At 46.8% G+C, this 23,045-nt stretch overlaps 1 protein-coding gene across 1 annotated transcript; it reads right to left on the bottom strand.

The window, feature by feature from the left end:
• Positions 1-5,946: 5,946 nt before the first annotated feature.
• On the bottom strand, positions 5,947-16,194 carry HPX (hemopexin). The gene is made up of 10 exons (XM_032166763.2): positions 16,088-16,194; positions 15,876-15,937; positions 15,689-15,760; positions 15,387-15,508; positions 13,582-13,735; positions 12,666-12,878; positions 12,272-12,403; positions 6,754-6,884; positions 6,508-6,670; positions 5,947-6,368 (listed from the first exon to the last, which is right to left on the bottom strand). Exons 1-10 carry the CDS (start codon positions 16,168-16,170, stop codon positions 6,109-6,111), a joined length of 1,392 nt encoding a protein of 463 aa, XP_032022654.1. The 5' UTR covers positions 16,171-16,194; the 3' UTR covers positions 5,947-6,108.
• Positions 16,195-23,045: the final 6,851 nt, after the last annotated feature.

Genomic DNA, 23,045 nt, shown 5'->3' with positions numbered 1-23,045 from the left:
GGTGATGAGAGGGGGTGGGATGAAAGGCTCACGTAGGAAAATTGGACACCTTACCTTTACAGACTGAAGGGAGAGGGGTGAGGAGAGGGGTGCATGTAGGGCAAAAGGTGGGAGTAGCGCAGAGGTTGAGGTATTTAATACCTAGTGATATCAATTTTTTTTTTTTTTTTTGAGATGGAGTCTTGCTCTGTCCCCCAGGCTGGAGTGCAGTGGCGCGGTCTTGGCTCACTGCAACCTCCGCTTCCCAGGTTCAAACAATTCTCCTGCCTCAGCCTCCTGAGTAGCTGGGATTACAGGCACCTGCCACCACGCCTGGCTAATTTTTGTATTTTTAGTAGAGACAGGGTTTCACCATGTCAGCCAGGCTGGTCTGGAACTGCTGACCTCGTGATCTGCCCACCTTGGCCTCCCAAAGTGCTGGGATTACAGGAATGAGCCACCATGCCTGGCCGATATCAATACTTTTAAACTCTTTAGCTGAGAAAGAGGAGGTTTGGATGGGGAACAAGAAAACCTTCACAAGATAAGTATTATCCCATCATGAACATCTGTTGTTGCCATTATTATCTGCCCAGTAACCCTTCCCCCTTTTGTTGGTAATAGTACATCTGTTTTCTTTGGAGACCCATCTCCTCCTCACTCTTTGTCCATGTGGTTCAGTTGGGGATCATCGTAGTCCCACAGCCCACTTCAGTGGTACGTTCCTAACCCAGGATTGGCCTATCTAAGTTAAAGTGATCAATTCAGAGATAGGCACATGACAAAATTTGAACCAGTGAACAATCAGATCCAGGAATTTTCCTGGAACTATTGGGCAAGAGGTGCTGATAGAACATAAGCCTGAGGGACAAGTTGCCACAAGGAAGGATGAACCTTCCTAAGAATGAAGCTAACTCAAAGAAAGCAAAGCAAGGGATGGAGACAGGTGTCTAACAATATCAATTTAACCTGTAGATTTACCTTTTCCATGAAGTTGAAATCTGCCCATAGATTTTTTTAGCTCTTTAAATCAATAAATTCCCTTTTTGCTTGCATTACTTTAAGTTGGATTTTTTTTTTTTTCCTACAGCATCTTGCTCTGTCGCTCAGGCTGGAGTGCAGTGGTGCGATCTAGGCTCATGGCAACCTCCGCCTCCCAGGTTCAACTGATTCTCCTGCCTCAGTCTCCCAAGTAGCTGAGATTACAGATGCCTGCCACCACACCTGGCTAGTTTTTTGTATTTTTAGTAGAGACAGGGTTTCATCATGTTGGCCAGGCTGGTTTCAAACTCCTGACCTCAAGTGATCCACCCGCCTCGGCTTCCCAAAGTTTAGGGATTACAGGCGTGAGCCACTGCGCCGGCCTAAGTTGGGTTTTATTACATGCAACCAAGAGTTACAATGCATGTGAATACATGTAGCAGATATTGTCTATTGGTGCTCATTCCCACATCCACTTTTCTATATCTTCTCTGCACCGCCAGGGCTGGAAACCTGAATACCACATTTCTCAGACTCCCTTGTCAGCTTGGCTCCAATTAGGTCTGAAGGGAAGAGAAAGGAAAAAGCCCTTTTGTTTCTGGCAGTGCCTCTGGCACCATCAGCAGCAGTGGTTCCTGCCTAGTGAAAGTGGAGGTGGTTGCATAGCATCAGCAATACAAACCCCAATAGCATCAGTAGCTGGTGCAGATTCATGGGCTCCAGCTTCTTGATCTTTGGGTGATAACTTTTCTCCTATTTGCTCCTCTAAATCCAGATTGGTAGTAGCTTCCCGATTTTGGGGTAACTGCTTTCCCTGGTTATGTGTCTCCAAACCTTCTTGCAACTTTGTAACAAACTCCTTGCATTAAATCTTTCTCTACTTGGATATCTAGAGTGGTTTCTGTATTCTTATTGAACAATGATTGATACAACACACATTCTTATTTGCATATCGTATATATCACACACACACAAGAAGCTGAGAGGTTAAATTTCTCAAATCTAAGCGGAAAGTGGCTTGGCTGGGATTGGAGCTCAGACATGTCTGATTTTAAAGTTCTCAAACTTTCTCTGACCTACAGTTGGTTTTTGTTGTTGATTTCTTTTTTTTCTTTAATAGCTGGATGAAATAGAGGTTAAAGGGGGAAAAGAAATAAAAGTATTGTCAAGAAAGTTGTTCAAATAATTATTTTTTTAGAAAATAGAGACAGTTTTCCTCTGTCACCTGGGCTGGAATGCAGTGATGCAATCATAGCTTACTGTGGCCTCAAACTTTTGGGTTCAAGTGATCCTCCTGCCTCAGCCTCCTCAGTAGCTGGGACTACAGGCACATGCCAAAACACCCTGCTAATTATTTTTATTGTTTGTAGAGACCAGAGTCTTGCTTTGTTTCCTAGGCTGGTCTCGAACTCCTGGCCTCAAGTGATCCTCCCAATTTGGCCTCCCAAAGCACTGGGATTTAGGCATAAGCCACTGCACCTGGCCCAGATAATCAATGTTGATGTTTAATTTGGGTGGAAGAAAAATAGCTTTTAGGGAATGGAAGACTGTGACAGTAACAAAGTCAAAGAGCATGAATGTGGGAATGAAGTGAGGGAGGCAGAAGGATAAGGGGCTGCACTCACAAGAGAGATACTGGAATTTAAGGAATTTCTTCAACAGGTGGAGCAATTGTGAGTGATGAATAGGGTTAAAGTTGTGGCCATAGTAATTGGGTAGCTGGTGTGGGGACATCAGTCTGCAAAGCCTTCAGCAACTGAGAGAACATAGGAGGCTGGTAGATGATGGCCATTGGAATAGTAGGGAGAATGATATGGCTTACATACATGATGCTGAAGGAGAAACAATTTAACAGCATGAAAAGGGGGAAAACGGTGCAAATGTGCTGATACAGCTTCCTATCCACTGGGGAAGCAACAGGGGAAGAAAGAGAGGCCCTGAGGTAGAGCCTGTTCTCAAGGCTGGAGGTAAAGACGTAGAGATGTTTGTACATGTAAAAGATGTACATGTACATGTTTGTACATATAAAAGACATAGGGAAGCTTGTTAGCCATGGAGTATGACTCTGAAAAGGTACCATGGAAATCAAGGAAGAAGAGGCATGATGACGAACCAGGAAAAGGGGCCATAGAGCAGTTTGAAAGTGAGATTCCTTTTTCTCTCACCTTCATATCCAGTCCATCGGCAAGTCCTATAGACTGTGTCTTCTAAATATTTTTTATCTGCCCACTACTCCACCATTGCCATGTGTCCAGGTGCCATGATCTACCAGATTAGCCATAGCATCAACCTCCATAATGGTCTGCCCACATCTGCTGGGGTTTTCTTTCACCTCGTATCCACTCTGCAGCAATCAGAGAAATCTTTCTCAAATGTAAATCTCATCGCCTCACTTTCTTCCTGTCTAAAATCCCTCAGTAGGTCTCTATTGCTCCCAAAATAGACAATATCCATGCTTCCTAGACTGCCATGGAAGGCCTCCTGTGAACTGATATGTTCCTGCCTCCCTCTCCAGTCTCATCTCACCAGCCCCTCACACATCCCCTGTACTCCAGCCCTGTGGGGCTGGTTGCAGTTTGCACTCCTTGTTGTCCCTTCTCTCCTTTCCTCTGCTCATAATGCTCCCTGGTATGGTAATGCATAGTTGGCATATATATTTACTAAAGGAATTGCATAAATTTTACTCATCTTTAAAAATTCAACTAAGTGTTTATTATATATGAAGCCTTTCCTAACCCCTTCTTCATCCTAAGTATTGCTGGCTCCACTCTCCTTTGTATATTGAGTCTTCCATCTTAGTATCTATCTCACTGTATTGCATTTACTTGATGCTCTGTCTATGTTCCCCTCCTAACTGTGATAGAGTAGCAGATTCTTGAGGGTAGAATGGCACTCTGCTCTGCACGTAGGAGATGCTAAATGAGTGAATGAAAGAAGTATAAGTTGGACTTTTATATGGTCTGAATATTGGCATCTCCCCCAAATTCATATGTTGGAACCAAATGTCACTAATGTGATAGCATTAGGAGGGGGAGACTTTGGGAAGTGATTAAGTCACGTGGGTTTCAACCTCATAGAAGGGATTAGTGTCCTTATAAAGGAGCCCGAAGGGAGCTGCTTGTCCCTTTTCCACCATGTGAGAACACAGCAAAAAGGTACCATCTTTGAAGCAGAACAAGCACTCAGCAGACACTGAACCTGCTGGAGCCTTGATCTTGGACTTTCCAGCCTCCAGAATTGTGAACAATAAATTCCTATTGCTGATAGATTACCCACTCTAAGGTATTCTGTTATAGCAGCCTAAATTAACTGAAACAAACCATTTCTGGGAGTTCCCTGGAGACAAGCTAGAGGATACCCTGCAAGAGAACAGGTGGGAGGAGAGGAGAAAGGGGAGACCAAGTACTCCCTGCCTCCGAAAACAAGAGGAAGTTAACCTTGGGTATCAGAGTTGCTGGATAACTGTTTAGACACCTCTAGGCTCCCTGGCATGATGCAGCAGTGGTCCCAAGTGTAGTGCATGAACGTGATAAGGACCAGAACTGAAACTCTGGCCTTGTCTCCACCCCTTAGACTAGCAGCCAACCCCATGAGGGTAGCCATCCAAGACACCATTAGGAATGAAAAGTAAAGCTCAAGGTGCTCCTAAGGAGTAGACCCACAACCCTGCTGCTTGGCCCCTAACCTCTGTTCTCAGCTCCAGTCAACTTCCTAGTTAGACCCTAATCTGAGACACTGTCTCCCAGCCCCCAGCCCTTTAGGCTGGAGCCACTCTATAGCCTGGCCTCCCAGTGCAAAGCCTTGTGTGACAGTCAGAGCTTGTTAGCTACTACTCTACCCATCAAAGTCCTACGGAGCAAAGGGCTGACAGGTTGGGAGAGGCTGACCATAGATCACATGAGGCCATGAGCCACAGTCCGGGTCTACGTGCAGAGCCCCTTCCCAAGACAGTTCAGTGATGGGTTGGAGTCTATATTCATTGTCACTGGAAGGTGGGTGGCATTCTGTCTATTTTACAGGAAAGGAAAATAAGGTTAGGACATGGAAGCTCAGAGTAAGGGCCCTCTGCTGGAAACTCAGGCTATTTTTTGAGCCTGAAACAAGCCAGCCTCCAACCCCAAGTGGGTTGTAAAGGCAGTGGAGGAATAGGGCCTTGTCTGAGACATAGCTATCTATAGTCTAGGCCCAACCCCCAGTTGAATAGCTCTCAGCAAATTTGGAACCCAAAGCCTTCACCAGTTTATGACCAGAATATAACCAAGTACTGCAACCTCCTTGCCAGTGACATTTGCTGGTCTAGATGGTGCAGATACCCAGGAGGCTAATTGAGTAGGCCAGATCCTCTGTGCCAGCAAAGCTCCTGAGGCTCCAGCAAGACTCCCAGGGGCTGTGTTCCGCAAATGTGCTTCATGGTGCCAGGTCCCTAAATCATTCTTTCTCCTCTCTCTCCAGCTTGCCTCTGACACACAGCTGGTGTACTTCTGTTTCCCCCACTTCAACTTCATTCCACTTGTCATGCCTAACTCATGGCAACCCAAGCCACGAGTGGTGTTACTTGAATTACCCAGAACCATAATTTGAGGTCCCCCAGATTGAAGCTCCTCCCCCACAACTCTGAGCTAATCCTCTTTGCACATGCATAGTTGCCCCAGGCCCTGTTGTTTCTGATGCCTTGCGGCTGGGTTGTGGTCATCTATCAGCAAGTTGAATCAGAGTCCTACCTCCACCTCTTACTTGCTGTATAAACTCAGCTGTTCCTCTTCCGACTCTGGTTCTCTTTCCCCCCACTATGTGTAGATAGTCTGCAAAGAGCTAGTTTATGATCTGGACCTAAGAATCATCTGCGCAGAGATGAGGTTTGCCCCTTAGTCCTCCCCTCCCTTGTTTCTCACAGCCTTGTTTGAGCTCGAGAGCCTCAAAGGAGAAGTTGCTAACTTTTCAACTCAAAGAAAGAAGTAAGATTGTTTCACAACCAAGGCCCCTTGATTCAAGCGAAGAAGCAATCTGTCTTTATTATGAGGAATTGGGGAGGTGGGGCCAGGCTAGACTCATGTCAGAAGGCCCCTCAGTGAGAAGCGAAGAAGCAATCTGTCTTTATTATGGGGAACTGGGAGGTGGGGCCAGGCCAGACTCATGTCGGAAGGCCCCTCAGTGAGTGCAGCCCAGGAGACTGGTCATGTTCTGGGGCTGCGGAAGGGCCTTGGCTGCATTCAGTTTCTCCACATCACTGTAGCAGTACAAGTTGGGACCATGGATGAGGTACAAGCCGGGACCATTGGCGGAACATGAGTTAGGGCCAAGGGACTTTTCCACACACAAGGCTCCGTCCACCTTCTCATGGGGCCAAGGAAGCTCTGTCCACGTGGCTTGAGCTCCTGACTTCAGGTCCAGCCACCACAGCCGCCGTCCTGGGGAGAAGGCGCCAAACACAGCATGGCTTCCATGTCATGGAGATCCTGACCTAGGCCTTCTCATGCCCTGGTGGGGATCTATGCCACAGACAGGTAGCAGAACAAGCTGCCCCCTAAGCACCCAGAAGACCCTCACCTGCCATGATATGGAGCCGAGAAGACCCAGGGCAGATAAAGGCCGCATCCACAGAGTCCAGGATAATCCCATGAGGGGTCCCGACTTCCTTCTCCAGCCGCTTCGGATAACCGCTTGCTAGGGTATAGCCTCCCTTTGTCAGGAAGACATATACCTGGGTGCCCTGGAGGACAAAGGACAGTAATCAATACAGAGTTGGATATGCTTGTCCCAGTCTCTACCTCCAGCCTCTCCCCCAATACACACCTGTACCAGATAGAGTTTTTCTTCCCAGGAAAAGGCAGCATCCACTGTTGAAGGACCCTGGGGCCACTGATGAGCAATGGGCCAGCTATGCCAGCCATCCCGGCTGGTGTCCAGACGCCAGTAGTGGGACCCTGTGGAATACCATAGGTTGCTCTAGGGCTGCTGGCAGAAGCCCAGGCAGAGAAGAGGCTAGTGATGAATGCAGAAATGAGTCGTGGGAGGGAGAGAATGCATCCAGAGACCAAGATGGAAGAGGCCAGGTGAGAAGGAGAAATAGAGCAAGACTTGGTCAGCAATGTTGGACACTGTGCCCTGGTTAGAATTGGAATCAGCAGGTGCCTGAAAGAAAGGCAAGTGTGGAAAACAGTGGCTAAGTTTCCAGGTAAGGCCAACATCATGGGGTCGGCGAGCACTCCCTAAGGATCTCAGGTGTCCATGTGCAGAGATGCTGTTATAGATAATGAGATACAGTGTCCAGAAGTTAAAAAAGAAGCACCGCTTCTGCTGAATGTTCTCACTCTGGCTGTGTTCTCCAGTCCTTCCCTGTGAGGTGGTGGGAGAGTGAAGGAGTAGCTGGGCTGGCACCCCATTTTTCTTCTCCTCTTTTCACAACAACTTATTAAGGAATTATCTAGGCTCCCATTTATCTTTTTTCCTCAATCCTCTTCAATTACACTTCTGTTTCCCTCAACCATTGAAATTGTTCTTATCCAGGTTGCTAGTATTCTCCAGTTTGCCAAATCTCATGGTCAATTCTCTGTTTTCATCTGACCCTACCTCTCAGGAGCACTTGACTGCTCACTACTTCCTTCTCCTTTAAATGTCTTTTTTTGGAACTTGGCTTCTGTGACACCCGACTCTCCCAGTATTCCTCTTATCTTTTTTGACTACTCTTTTCTTCAACCTGATATCTAAATATTGGAATCCCCTAGTTTGGGCCTCTTCTCTTCTCTCTCTACCTTCACTTCGTTGGTAATCTCACCTAGTCCAGGGGCTTTAAATGCCATCTATGTGCTGATGACTTCCAATCTGTTCTCATCAGCTCTGACTGACCTCTCCTTTGAGGTTTAGGCTCCAAATCAGCTGCCTACCTGACATGCTTATGGGGTGCCAATAGGCACCCAAAACCTAATTATGTCCAAACTGATTTCTGCACCCCACCAACACACACACTCCCTAGTCTTTCCCAATTTTAGAAAACAACACCACCAGCCACTCAGTTGCCGAGTCCGTGAAAGCTGAGTCATTCTTGAAGCCTCTTTTCCCTTCCCTACTCTGACTGATATCATTCATTCATTCATTTATTTAGAGACAGAGTTTCACTCTTGTTCCCCAGGCTGGAGTGCAATGGTGCAATCTCAGCTCACTGCAACCTCCACCTCCCAGGTTCAAGCGATTCTCCTGCCTCAGCCTCCCAAGTAGGTTGAGATTACAGGCATGTGCCACCATTCCAGCTAGTAGAGACAAAGTTTCACCATGTTGGTCAGGCTGGTCTCAAACTCCTGACCTCAGGTGATCCACTCACCTTGGCCTCCCAAAGTGCTAGGATTACAGGCGTGAGCCACCATGCCCGGCCTATCTTATCTATTAGTTGACGCTGTCAGCTCTACCTCCAAAATATATCATGGTGACTCCTCACCACCTCTGCTGCTATCATCCTAGTCCAAGCTGTCATAACCTCTAATGTGGACAACTGCACGAATTGCTAGCTAGGTTCCTTGCTTACATGACTGTACCTTTATAACTTATGTTCTGCAAAAAGTCAGAGTGATCTTTTATAAAAAATGAGTTAGAATATATCACAGCCCTGCTCAAGACTTTCTGATGACTCCCTTTTATGTTTGAAAACCCTTACCAGGTCTAGGTAACCTGGCCACTGCCTTCCCTGCTCTTTCAAGTCGCCCGCCTGCTCTTTCTCTGTGTTCCAGCCTCACCAGGCTTCCTTCTTGATTCCTTGAAGTATGTGCTGCTCACCCTCCCTAAAATGCTTTCCTCCAGCACATTGTGTGGCTAATTCCTTCTCATTACTGAAGTCTCAGCTCAAAAGTCATTTCTTCAGAAGACAGCCCTCATTCTCCTCACCTCTATCCCATTATCCTGTCTTATTTTCTTTACAACCCTTAATATTACCTAAAAGTAGTCTCTTTCTTCCTTTCTCTTTCTTATTGTCCTCTCTCACTTTAGCAGAGCCTGTCAGGGCAGGCATCTCATCTGCCATGTTGACTACTGTATCTCAGTGCCTAGGACAATGCCCACTACTTATCAGATACTCGACAAATATTTGTTGAGTAAATACCTAGTGTTCTTGCTGCTACCACAAGTTCTCTTATTAGCTGTGTACTGAGTATATAGTGGTGACTGGAATATCCACCTTCCCTGGGAGGTTTCCCACTGAAATTACCCTGCTCAGGAACCATATTTATTTTATTTTATTTTATTTTATTTTATTTTATTTTATTTTATTTTTATTTTATTTTATTTTATTTTATTTTATTTTATTTTATTTTATTTTTATTTATTTATTTTTATTTTTTTTTTTTGAGATGGAGTCTCGCTCTGTCGCCCAGGCTGGAGTGCAGTGGCGCGATCTCGGCTCACTGCAAGCTCCGCCTCCCGGGTTCACGCCATTCTCCTGCCTCAGCCTCTCCGAGTAGCTGGGACTACAGGCGCCCGCCACCACGCCTGGCTAATTTTTTGTATTTTTAGTAGAGACGGGGTTTCACCGTGGTCTCGATCTCCTGACCTCGTGATCCGCCCGCCTCGGCCTCCCAAAGTGCTGGGATTACAAGCGTGAGCCACCGCGCCCGGCCAGCTATTTTATTTATTTATTTTTTGAGACAGGGTCTCAATCTGTCACCCAGGCTGGATTGCAGAGGTGCAATCATGGTTCACTGCAATCTCTGCCTCCCACACTCAAGTAATCCTCCCACCTCAGCCTCCTAAACAGCTGGGACTACTGGTGCATGTCACCACACCTGGCTCATTTTTTGTATTTTTAGTAGAGATGAGATTTCACCATGTTGCTCAGGCTGGTCTAGAACTCCTGGACTCAAGTGATCTGCCTGCCTCGACCTCCCACAGTGCTGGGATTATAGGCGTGAGCCACCACACCTGGCCCAGGGGCCCTATTTTGAGAACCAGAGCTATGCTGCTTTGTGCAATGAAGTAAGTGATGAGTCCCCAACCCATTAATGTAGCCAATACATAGGCTGGCAATCAACCACTTTAACGTGGCGTGGTCTGAAAATATGGACTGGACCATTCAGATTCCCTCTCTGGAAATCTTACTAGAAAAAAAGAACAACTGAGGGAGGTACCAGTTGGAACTGAGACTGAAAGATCACGAAGTAGTGAGAAGGTGGAGAGAACGTGATGGTCCACGTGCAAGCCAAAGTTGTGAAGAAGCAAAGAGAATAGATGAAAACCTATGAGGGGCCAGGTGTGGTTGCTCATGCCTATAATCCTAGCACTTTGGGAGGTCGAGGCAGGTGGATCACCTGAGGTCAGGAGTTCGAGACCAGCCTGGCCAACATGGTGAAACCCCATCTCTACTAAAAATACAAAAATTAAATTAATAAATAGTACATTGTAACCTAAAAAAAAATACAAAAATTAGCCAGGCATGGTGGTATGCGCCTGTAGTCCCAGCTATACAGGAGGCTGAGGCAGGAGGATCGCTTGAACCCAGGAGGCAGAGGTTGCAGTGAACCAAGATTGTGCCATTGCACTTCAGCCTGGGCGACAGAGTGAGACTCCATCTCAAACAACAGCAACAACAACAACAAAACTATGAGGCAGAGAAAGAAAAAAGATTTACCAGCGACAGGAGAGGGACTGCCCCATGCTGTAGCTGGGTCATGTTGGAGTTTTTACCAAGATAGTGCATTCTCACCTCAGCTAGGTATATATATATGGTGTTTTTTTTTTTTTTTTTTTTTTTTTTTGAGACATGGTCTCACTCTGTCACCCAGGCTGGAGCGCAGTAGCACGATCATGGCTCACTGAGGCCTCGACCTTCCAGGCTCAGGTGATCCACCTCAGCCTCTGAAGTAGATGGGACTATAGGAACGCACTGCCACACCCGCCTAATTTCTATATTTTTTGTAGAGATGAGGTTTTGCCATGTTGCCCAGGCTGGTCTCAAACTCCTAGGCTCAAGCCACTCAAGCAATCCACCTGCCTCAGCCTCCCAAAGTGCTAGGATTACAGGCGTAAGCCACCACGCCCGGCCTGGGTATTTTTAATATAAGGTGTTCTCTCCATGCTGTGTGCTCTCTCAACAGCTATGGAGCATATATGACATTTTTCATTTAGGAGTTCGGTAGCATTCTCATTATGGCCACGTGGCCTTGAAGTTCTGTGATCTCTAGATGGCTTGGTGTCTCTCTCTATTTCTGTGTGTTTCCTGTGGCCCTGTTTTCACAAGCTCTCACTCACTCTCTCTCTCTTTCTGAATTTCACTTTGTCTGTGTGTCCTCCCAATGGGCTCTCACCATGGCTGCATGTTCTCTTGATACTTATGTTCTTACTATGGCATATGTTCTCAGTTCAATGTTGTATTTTCACTACAGGTGTGTGTTTCATTTTAGCTGTATGTTCTTATTATAGTATGCAGTCCTGCTGTGGAGATTTGCTCTCCATGTGGTGATGTATTTTTCAACAGAACTTGGTAGTCATAACTGGTCAAATTTGTCCAAGGGTCAGGAGCCAAAAAAATTTTGTGTGAAAAAATATTTTCACGATTTTATATTCTTACCACTGTCCTAATTATACATATATCTTAGGTTGGATGTGATGTGGTTGCTCACTTCTCTTGGGGATATTCTCAACTGTGCAGCATGACTATTTACTGCCTGACTGAACTCAGAACAGCCCTAGGTATTATTAGATGGCTTTTACCAATTGATGCCACAGGTCAAGGGAGGGGTGTCTCCATTGGCTACTCAGAGGAGAAACCTCCACAGGCTAGTGAAGCCAGCCTCTAAAGGTCTAAAGTACCCAACACTTCTCAGCTGGTTCTCAGCAATGAGAACATCTCATGCCCAGGCAGTGCTATGCCCAGGGGTCTGGACATAGGAACCAGGAACCTGGAACAAGATGGAGTTCTGAGAATAAATCAGGGGGAGCCAGAGGACTCAGAAAGATATGCAAGAACAAAGGGAGGCAAGGAGGTACAGAGACACATAGAGGTCCAGGGAGCAAGGGAGAGCCAGAGGGCTCAGCAGGGCATTGAGCAAGGAGAACACAAGGAGTCACAGGGGCCCAGAGAGGTCCACAGTGGGCACAGCCATAGAAGTAGATGGTAGACAGAGAGATGAAGTTAGGGGCTTGGGCCATGACAGACAAGATTGAGAAATATGCCTCAGAGATGAGGGATGCAGAAGGGCATGAAGAAGGATGGGGACAGAGGGGACAAAATAAGTGACACAGTGATGACAATGGAGAAATGTGTCAAGGATGGGAGATACAAGTAAAAGAGATGCGAGAGCACATTGGGGGAGTTGGGGGCATCTCTCACCACTGAAGGCATAGGTGGCACCATGGTTGTCAGACGTCAGTGCAGACAAGACTAGATGTGGGCTGCAGCGCATATACTCAAGGCCATGGTGGGTACCATTCCCATGGCCAGTCCCATTCCTGTGTCCATGGCCTGGAGAGAGAAATGGGTGAGGAGAACACAGAAGGAGGCCAGAGGTCAGAGTGAGGTCCAAGGTGGAAGAGATGGCTGGGGTTAGTGGGGTGTGGGTTTCCCCATATGAGGGCAATGGGAAAATCCAGAATGGAAATGGGGCTAGATTAAGGGCCAAGGTGTCGCAACACGGAGTTAAGGTGAGAGCTAGGACATGTGAGATCCACAAGCTCAGGGAAAGTGGATGAATTCTGACAGGTCTCAAGTGCTAGGGCTTTCTCACCTCTGCCAGGGCAGGGCATGAAGTAGTCTCGGACATCCCGCGGGTAACTGGGAGGCACCTCTCCCCTGACAGGGTCAAAGCGCAGGAATTGGTTACCCTGGAAGCAGTAGTAGCGGCCCAGCCATCTCAGGGCAGAGGAGCAGTTGCCAACAGCTGGCCAGGAACGCTCCTTCATGGTTCCCGTAGCCAAGTCCCAGAACCACTCACGGTCACCTTTGTCCAATCAATCAACAGGCATTTGGTGAGACCGGGTTATGCCTTCCTTTGTGCTTTCTCTGGGTCCCAGGATGGGCCAGATAATGGTATTGACCACACGGAGCTCACAGCCATCAGAGAGATGGCTAAAGGAGGGTGATCATAGACCAAACTTCAGCAGCAAAACGCACAGGATTAGCTCAGCAAAGACAGTGAGGAGAGTCAGGGAAAACTTCCCAGGGAAGATGATACTTAAACTGAAATCTGAAGTAGGAGTTAAAAGGCACACAAGGAGAGATGGAACCCCAGAGAGAGGAAAGATTCCAAAGCGTGAAGCAAACTGAGCATACAGAGAATAGCGTAGGGTTTCTGGAGCTTAGTGTTAAGGTAAAGGTATAATAAAAGTCAAAGCTGAAGGGCCAATAGGGATTTGGCCATGGAGAGCCTTGTATGTAAGACTAAAGAGAGTAGATTTGTCCTAAGGGTCATGGGGAACAATGAGGGACTATTCACACAGAATTACACACAGTTGCCTTCACCAGAATGACTTCCTCTCCTTCCCTCACGTGACCTCTAGACCATAAGTGGCTTCTCTATTTCCCTTCCTTAAAAAGCCACATAGTGGCTCCATCACCACCATCACTACCACTATCACCATCACTACTGGCATCACAACCAACCCACCACTACTCCAGGTTCTTGGATTCCAGCCTGGACTGACCTTGGAAGAAGAGGACGCCTTCAGCTTGACATTCTCCACGGTGACATTCCACAGCTGCATCCAGTGGGGATGGGATTCCAGGAAATTCATCTTGGAGCAACTTTGGGTATCCTTTCTCCTTCTTTTCAGGAGGGTATACCCAGACTTTGTCCCCCTGCATTCAAAAGTACTCTCTTTTTGACTGTGCATCCCCAGATACTGCCACTCTGCATTTACACACATTTTTTATCTATTGTGCTTACACAATATCCTCCTGTGGCCCTACACATTCTCAGTCCATCTGTGGACAACAATGTGCTGTCCTTTCACGCAATACACACCCTCAGTTTGTGCAAATCCAGTCACTATTACTATAACACACACGCCTCTAGCTCTGTACCCAGACACTCCCGTGGCACATTTATCTGCAACACCATCAGTGTTGACAAACATATCCACAAATGTTCATCCTGCAATCATCCATACATTATTTCTTCATTCATTTCTTCATTTATTTATTCATTCATTCATTCAAGAAACAGTCACTGAATAACTACTATATGCCAGGCATTGTGAGAGGCACTGAGGATGACAAGACTCTGTCTTTCACTTCAGGAAGTTCACTGTACAAAAGCAGAAAGGACTCCTACAATCCTAGCCATGCAACTACCAAGGTGTAGCGTAAAGAGTGCACTGAGAATATAGACAGAGTGCCTAAGTCTGCCTAGAGAAGTTGTGGAAGGTTTCACACCAAAGAGGAAGCACTGGGCTCAAGAGCTGAAAAATCAGCAGGAATTTTCCAGGTTGACAAGTGAGGAAAGGGTGTTACCAGCAGAGGGAGCAGCACGCAGAGCCCAAACATGAGGAAGCAGTGTGCTCCAACTTCATGTAGATTCCTATAGCTGGCACACAGTGAATGTGGCAGGGGAGGACATAAACCTGAGAAGATAACCAAGGCCCAGATCATGAGACCCTGTGTGCACTTGGTTTGTAGTAATCAGGCACATTTTGGGGTCATTTACTGAAACAGGAAACACAAGAGGAAAGGTTGGTTTGTAAAGAAGATGCAAAGCTTAGTTTGGGGGATGCTGAATTTTAGGTGCCTGTGGAACATATAATTGGAAAGAGATGTCTGGAGCTCAGAAAGTAGATCTAGATCCAGTGTCCGCGGCATAGATATTCCTCAGAGCCATGGTGATGGCTGAGATCACTGAGGGAAGGTATATGGAAAGGCTAGGATGGATCCCCAAGGAACATTAGGGAACTGGTTGAGATAGAATGAGACATTTGAGAAGAGAGAGAAAAGAGGCAGGAAGGAAAACAAAGCCGACAGTCAGGACTTCCCCAACCACACAGCACCTTTGGCAAGGTAGGAGAAGGCACCCCTTCCTCTGAGCAGACACAGCATGGGTCACATGGGACTTGATGAGCACAGTAGACTAGATTTCATGCTCCACATGCTCTTCTAGCCAGGTGCCATTGTGTTGGGAACAACTTGCCCTCCCCTATGAAGAGGACTTCATACAGGGTCATGGAAGCCAAGGGAAGAAATTTCCAGGGAAAAAAAGGATGGCCAGCAGTGTGAGGTACAGCGGAGTGGTGTAGAACTAAGACTAGGACTGAAGAACAGCCACTGGATGGTGCACCTGCCAGGCCCACATGCATGCACACTCCCTTAGCCTGAGTTTTTACAGGAAAGGAGGGCACATGGGAAAGAAATCTGCTACCTATTGCTATGGGCTCCATGCCAAGGCCATTTGGGGGAAGGGTCCCCAGTGTTGATTCCAGCCCTTTCCAGTCTGGCCCTGATTTTGGCCCAGCAGTACCTTGATCAGAAAGACACTGTTGTGACCATGACGGAATGCAGCATCCACAGGGCTGGGGAAATTCTTCCATCTCTCTGAGATTAACTCGCGGTCCCATTTGTGACTCTTCCACACAAACTCCCCTGAAAAAACCCACACTCACTGAGGGGCCCAATGAGAAACCTTTGACCTACTGAGATAGCTTGAGAGAAGCTGTCAGTGATACCATCAGATAATTCCTAAGACCTCCCACAGACAGGGACACCCTTTGTGAAGGAGAGTAAGTCTAAGGTCCTAAACGCCCTAACCTCAGTCCCTCCTACCTTTAAAAAACAGCATGGTTCCACTGTCATCCAGGGTGGTGGCATCAAGGCTCCAGCCATCTGAGCAGCGTTCTGGGGTGGAGGTAGGGAGATGGCAAAGTAAAAAAAAAAAAAAAAAAAACAGAAGGTGATAAAATGCAGAGACACAGCCAGACAGATAGACAGACTTAGGGAGTCAGGGCCTCACCAGTCACGTCTGGGTCTGGCTTGGTCGTCTCGCCTTCAGCAACATTCCCATGGGCACTAGTCCTAGGGAGAACAAAATAGATATCTTAGTCCGTTGGGACCGATCCCTTTCCCATAGCGCCTGACCCCAAATTTGACCGAGGCCTAAAAACTGGCCCTACCTTACCCTAGCCCAGAACTCAATCCTTCACTTCTAGTCCCAGCTTTACTCACGGAGGAAGAGGGTTGGCAATGGCCAGAGACCAGCACAGGCTCCACAACCCCAGTGCAACAGGTGCTCCCAGTGCCCTAGCCATGCTGAGCTGCAGAGTCCACAGGACAGCTCTGGGCGACCAGTTGAACTCCCTATATAGAGTTGGCAGCAGCACCACCCCCACCTCCAACTCTACTGGGAATGTGCTGTCTCCCAGGACTAAGCCAATATTGGCTGATTACATCACTGCAAATAAGGTCAGGGTCTGGACAGAAATCTGAATCCAAGACTCCCTTTTCCCAGCAGCTGCCCCCCAACCCCCTTCAGCAATTTTCAAGCAGTGACTGGGCTACACTGCTGATGTCCAGCTGTGACTCTCACACTGGCAATGGGTCCAGACATCCATAAGTCAGGGAAGCGAGTAGACTGAGGATCACCTTTTGTGATTGAGTTTATCTCCACAATGAGGGAGATGAGAAAAGGAGGGAACTAATATTTCTGTGTACCGTGTCAAGCCCTGCTTTAAGGCAGCTAGAGACAGCAATACTTACTACATTTAGTAACCACACACACAGATAAACTTACTTAGAAATACTCAGAGAACAGCTTTTTCCAGGCTTCATAAGGGGCCTTTCTGGGGCATGCCCAAGCCTCTTCAGCTTTACCCCTGTGCTAGTGAGTCTGGGGACAATAATGTCTCACTGTTGTCAAATGTCCAAGCCCCATGCCCAGCCTCTCGCCTTCCCTGACGGGCAAAGGGCTTTGCAAAAAGTGCCTGGAAGTGAAGGGTTGACAGTAATGAGGCAGGAACAGGAGGTGTCTCTCTTCCAGAGAGCACCACCACTACTAGTAATTAGTCTTTCTTGGTAGTTTCCACCTTGGGGGAAAAAGCTTTATTTAACCAACCCAGAACAAACAGAACTGTAACTGGGATTTCACAATATTTATAGCTGACTCCTGCTTAAATGCTACCTTCTCAATGAAGCCTTCCTTGACCACCTTATCTAGCCATTTCAGACCCTTGCTTGTTTTATTTTACTTATTAAAACTTGAAATTCTTTCATCTATCTACTTATTTGGTGATGGTTGTTGTTGCTTTGCTTTGTTTTGCCTGTCTTGTTTACCATTATATATCCCTGACTCCTAAAATAGTGCCTGGCATATAAGAGTTGTTCCAGAAATATTTGTTGAATGAAAAAAATGCAAAAATGCATTTCAAGTACTGAGTAGTGTTGCTAGTATTGCAGCCAAATTTCTGACAATTTCCCCCCTTCTAGGGTAGGAGAATATTAGGAATTGGGGGTAGGTTATGGTAGTAGGCATAATGAGATCTAGGAGTCACAGACGCCCTTTATCTGACAGTCCTGTTTCTCTCTCCAGTGTCTCAGCCCCACATCCATCTCTTCCTGGGATCTCACCTGCTATCCTCAGTACTTCCTGGGCCCACTCCCAAAGCTGCCCCATTTCTATGTGAGATTTGCCTACTGAGTCAGAAAAGAATTATGGGCAGACTCAGCTATGGGCCAGGATGAAGTTCCAGGACCCCTGCTCCCTAGCCAAGGCTGAAAGAGCCCTGATCCCTCACAGATGGCTCCACACCCCTGACAGTCCCATATATAATCTTACCAAAAGTCTCAGATCCCTTTTCTACTCTGCAAAGTTTCCTTGCAACAGGAAAACAAATATCCTGGAACCTCTGGAACAACATGTCACCAGGCCTCTGCCATCAGGTTCAATGTCCTCTCCTGACTTACGAATGAAAATGTGCTGTGAACATCATTCCCTCCTCATAGGTCAGTGGGCAAGGCTGGACTCTCTGAGTCCTTGGCAGCCTGGGCAATGCCATCGCTGCTACAGCCAATGTCTCACACTCACCTTCTCCCCATTGCAGGGCATGTCTTCTTTCTGGGTGTTGGGCAATGGGAGCCACTATTCTAAGACTCCCCCTCACCTTTTCTTTCCCTCTCAGCCTCTGAAACCTTATATTCTCCCTCCTGAGCACCCCATGATCCTCCACCAGGAATTTCCTCAACAACTTGTCTCCAGTTGTCAGAACCCTGTCTGAATCCTACAGATTTTGCTGGGCCTGCCTGGGGAGAGGGAAGCTTTCACCCCAAGAAACAAACACCCCACAGAAAACCCATAGTGAGAGTCTTCAATAGTCCTATTAGCAGGGTCTTGCACTGACTTGCCAGTCCAGGGGTGCAGTCTCCTTCTGGCCTAACAGGGCTGTCTGAGGGCATACAGCACATATACTGGATGATCATTTTTCAGCTTGACTCCTTCCCCACATGGCTCTGGTCCCCCTCACAGCACCCCTGGATCCACCTATCCCAGAATATTACTTTATGGTCCCTTTTCCCTGTTGCTTCCTAATTCACCTGTGTACCCGAGAATGGCTTAGATACCATTACTGGATCCTCCTGCTCCACCCAGGGACTAGGCCAGCAGAGTCATCTGCACTGCAGGCAGTCCAGGTTGAAGTTCAAGTTTTGGGCAGGAGTTGAAAGTAGAAGATTGTATACATTTGGGAACCCAGGGCTGTGGATATGTTGGCCACCCTGGTGTTGGTCACAGGGTACAAGCCAAGACTTCTCAGGTTACTCAAGACTCAGCAGCCTTGCTTCTCTTCCCCTCACTACAGGAGGCCCCTTCTGTGGGTCCTGAGTCCTTCCCAGGCTTCCTCCTGGGACTGAGGAAAGCAGCTTGTCGGTACTTGGGCCTGAGCACCCCCTAGAGGCCGCAGGAATCAGTGCACTCCCGCCCTTCAGCTAGAGGCCAGAGCCCAGGAGTTTTCCTCTCTGAAACTGGCTCTCCATAGCCTTTGTCCCTCACTCCTCTCAGCCCTGGCTGTGCAGCCTTAGTGGCATGCACCCTTCTATGCTTCTTTCCCTTCCTCTGCAAACCTTGCTGCCCAGAGTGGATCTGGGGACCTCAATCTCTTGCTTCTCTGGGAACTCGAGCCCAGAGAAATTCAACCATCTCTTTTCCTGGGTAGTCTTCTCAATCCTTCTAGCCAGCAGCTTTTTGACTTCTCCCAGAAGGGGTCTGAACACGAACCTGCAAATGTCTGCAAATGACAGAGCTTCCTCCCGCATTGCCAAGAGCCAGATGTAAGCTGGACACTGACCCACTGTCCCTTGGAATGGCTATATCTATGTCCAGCCTGCTCTGCTGTTGATATGAGTTCTCTGACCTTAGCCATTTCTCCTGGGCCCACTGAGTGCTAGATGTGCTGGGCCTGAAGCCTGTGGCTTTATACTCCAGGGAGCAGGAACTGAATGTCCCCTTTCCTCAGGGGTAGGAGGCTTAGGGATAAAGCTCCAGGCAGCCAAAGAGCTTGCTGATCCCAGCTGACCCCTCCTCTTGCTCAGTCTATAATGGGCCTTCTGAATAGTCCATTCTTGTTTCTCTATCAATAAATAGTAATAATTTGCTCATGTCTATTGGATACACGTGTCTGGCACTTGATATGAATTATATCATATAATTCATATCCTAGCTGTTATATATATAGCACTTATATAGCACTTGCTATGGTTTGAATGTTTCTGTCCCCTCCAAATTAATGTGTTGGAAGCTTAATTCCCAATGTGCCAGTGTTTGGAGGTGGGGCCTCATTAGAGGTGTTTAGGTCATGAGAGCTCTGCCCGATGAATGGATTAATGCTGCTATAAAAAGGGCTTTCAGAAGTGGATTCTCTCTCCTCTGCTTTTCTGCCACATGATGAACAGTATTTGTCTCCTCCAGAGGATGCCGCATTCAAAATGCCATTGTAGAAGCAGAGACCAGGACCTCACCACACACCAAACCTGCTGGGCACCTTAATCTTGGACTTCCCAGCCTCCAGAACTGTGAGAAATACATTTTTGTTCATTATAAATCATCAGTCATGGGCATTTTGTTATAGCAGCACAAACAGACAAAGGTAGCACTATTAGTCCCACTTTATGAACGAGGAAGCCAATATTAGGTAACTTAGCCAAATCACATTGCTAGCAAGTGGCAGAGCCATGATTTAAACCCTGGGTGCCTGACTCCTAGGGGTGTGTTCCAACAAGGATAGTGTGTTCTTATTAAGGGGTTTGCTGGTAAATATTTAACAACTGCTCTCTAGAGGGGAAAAAGCACTGATTTGTAACATTTGCTGATTTTTGTGATATAAATACTCCTACCATGGCCAACTTTAAGCTACCAACAGGACATCACCAAATATAGAGTTGGGAAGGTATGTACAGTACACACTGCATACAATATTCCTACCATACAGATATGATAGATATAAATAATCACAAGAGCACAGGGGATAGTAAAATGTAGTAAAATAATTAGGAAGTAATTACTTTTAAGTACTGATTACCCTTGGTTTTAATAGAATGTATTTAAGTTTATATAGTTTGGTTTTTAATAATAGCTGTGTTTTAACAATCAGCTCTCAAAATTCTAAATTTGACAATCAACTCTCATGAGCCAGCTCCAGCACCCCACAGTCTACCATGCTGCCTTTGTGTACAAGACAAGGATCCTACCTGCTTTAGTCACTGCTATATCTTCAGCACTGAGAACATGCCTGAAATACTGTATGTATTTAATAAATATTGAATCCTATTATTCCTACTTCCTAATTATACATAAAATCTGTCCATTTCTCTCTGCCTCTTTAGTAATGCAAACACCATCTTTTCTTGTGTGACCATTGAAATAGCTCCTCTACAACACATTCTTTCTAACAACCACAGTGATCTTTAAAAACATATCTGAGATCACCTTATGCTCCTGCTCAAAATTTTTTCTTGAAGTCAGTTGTAAGTCTTTTTTTTTTTTTTTGAGACAGAGTCTCACTCTGTCACCCAGGCTGGAGTGCAGTGGCGCGATCTTGGCTCACTGCAACCTCCGTCTCCTGGGTTCAAGTGATTCTCCTGCCTCAGCCTCTCGAGTAGCTGGGACTACAGGTGCCTGCCACCACACCTGGCTTATTTTTTGTATTTTTAGTAGAAACAGGGTTTCACCGTGTTAGCCAGGATGGTCTCGATCTCCTGACCTTGTGATCTGCCCGCCTTGGCTTTCCAAATGCTGGGATTACAGGTGGGAGCCAGTGCACCTGGCCGAAGTCAGTTGTAATTCTAATGTATACACAGTCTTCAAGAGGAACAGTTTAGAGATGTTGAATTATTTTCTGATTTTCGTTCTCAATTCTCTTCCTACCCCACAGAATCACTGCCCAGTTTAAAGTTTGTTTCATAGGGCATCCCTTTCATCCTTATCATTTAAACTTTTCAGTGGTTTACTGTCATACTCCAGACCAAATCCAAGCTCTTTATCTTAGTTAAATGATCCAAGTCAGGCCTAATTCTCCAAACTTGTTCCTTTCCTCTCTCCTTCCACCCTCCTTCCTCTCCAGCCACCCTGGCCTCCTTTCAGATTCTCTAACACATCAAGATCTCAACCCCTCAGGATCTTTGTACCTGTTTTTCCTTTGTCTGAAAATCTCTATCTCCTTTTCTGAACACAGCTAGTTCCCTACCCATCCTGCTCCAACTCTACAGGTCACTGCTTAAAGAGACTTTCCTTGTCCACTCTATTTAACACTATATTCTCTATCATTGTATTCTATTCATTTCCTTCACAGCTTGAACTCAAATTGTCATTACACATTTAGTTCCTTGTTGCTTGTCTCCCTTCTCCACTAGACTATAAGCTTAATAAGGGCAGGGATCATTTTTCTGTATTCCCAGGGCCCATTACTGTCTCTAATATTAAGTGCTCAACAAATACTTGTTCAATAAATAAATGAACCTGCAGACCACAAATGGCCTTAGGGCTGTTCTGATCACCAGACAGCCCTATATGAGCAAAGTGTGAATGCTTGCAGGACCACAAAATAACATTCTGACAGCAGGGGCTTTGCTGTGACCCCCAAATCTGTGACAATCATTCCAGACTTGGCCTCCACTGTCAGACACTACTTTCATCTACTTGGCCCTAAGGCCCGAATTGGAAAGAAAATGCCCACCACGGCTGGATTTAGAAGGAACAGAATGACTCCACCTTGATGTACCTTTTCCATGACACAGGAAGACTACCTAATCTGAATCTATGGAAATCAGCCCTAGCAGCCTGTTCTTGGGCTAGTAGAAGAGCCATTTGCAGCATCCCGCCCAAGGAAGGTCACCTTACTGCCTTTTTATTCCCCTGCTACTTTTAGGTGTTCACAATGTAAACATGTGACAGGTTGAGGGCTGGAAGCTTTGAGTTTCCATTCTGTATTACTGCTGGTGCCTTGCTCAAGATAGGGGTGCAGAAAAATAGACCATCACCTGAGAGCTCTCGGGGAGGACTCCACTGGTGCTGAGCGACTGATAATTGAGCACACCATCTCAGCTGGTCAGGGCATGGGCTTAGGCAATTCCACTTATAATCAGAGCCAGAGGGGCAGACTCCATAAGAGCACCTGCACTAAAATCTTCAGGGAGCTCATCTGTCCCTCCACCTATCTATCAGGTTTCTTTTTTTTTTTTTTTTTTTGAGATGGAGTTTTGCTCTTGTTGCCCAGCCTGGAGTGCAGTGGCACGGTCTCAGCTCACTGCAACCTATGCCTCCCAGGTTCAAGTGGTTCTCCTGCCTCAGTCTCCCAAGTAGCTGGGATTATAGGCACCCACCACCATGCCTGGCTAATTCTTGTATTTTTAGTAGAGACGGGGTTTCACCATGTTGGCCAGGCTGGTGGCAAACTCCCGACCTCAGGTGATCCACCCACCTCAGCCTCCCAAAGTGCTGGGATTACAGGCGTGAGCCACTGTGCCTGGCCTATCTATCAGGTTTCAGCTAGTGGGGCAGAGAGGACCAGGGAGGTAAGCATAACCAAGACTTCCATATAGTCCAAGTGGGACCCCCTTGATCTCTACAAAGTCCCCATGGTCTTCCACAGATGCATGGATAGTCCCCTCTTATCCTAGCCCCGGAATTGTGCTATACCAG

Source organism: Hylobates moloch, unplaced genomic scaffold (genome assembly GCF_009828535.3).
Source record: "Hylobates moloch isolate HMO894 unplaced genomic scaffold, HMol_V3 SCAFFOLD_11, whole genome shotgun sequence".
NCBI classification, from domain to species: Eukaryota; Metazoa; Chordata; class Mammalia; order Primates; family Hylobatidae; genus Hylobates; species Hylobates moloch.
Note: the sequence above shows the minus strand (reverse complement) of the source record. Positions and strands in the feature narration are given on the sequence as shown.

Bases quoted from the DNA above. Each gene is read 5' to 3' on its own strand.
- HPX (XM_032166763.2), bottom strand. From the start codon at position 16,170: ATGGCTAGGGCACTGGGAGCACCTGTTGCACTGGGGTTGTGGAGCCTG. The intron at 15,509-15,688 runs GTAGGAGGGACT...GGGTTTTTTCAG, and splicing joins AACCATGCTGTTTTTTAAAG to GGGAGTTTGTGTGGAAGAGT. The intron at 6,369-6,507 runs GTGAGGGTCTTC...CCTTCTCCCCAG, and splicing joins TCGGCTCCATATCATGGCAG to GACGGCGGCTGTGGTGGCTG.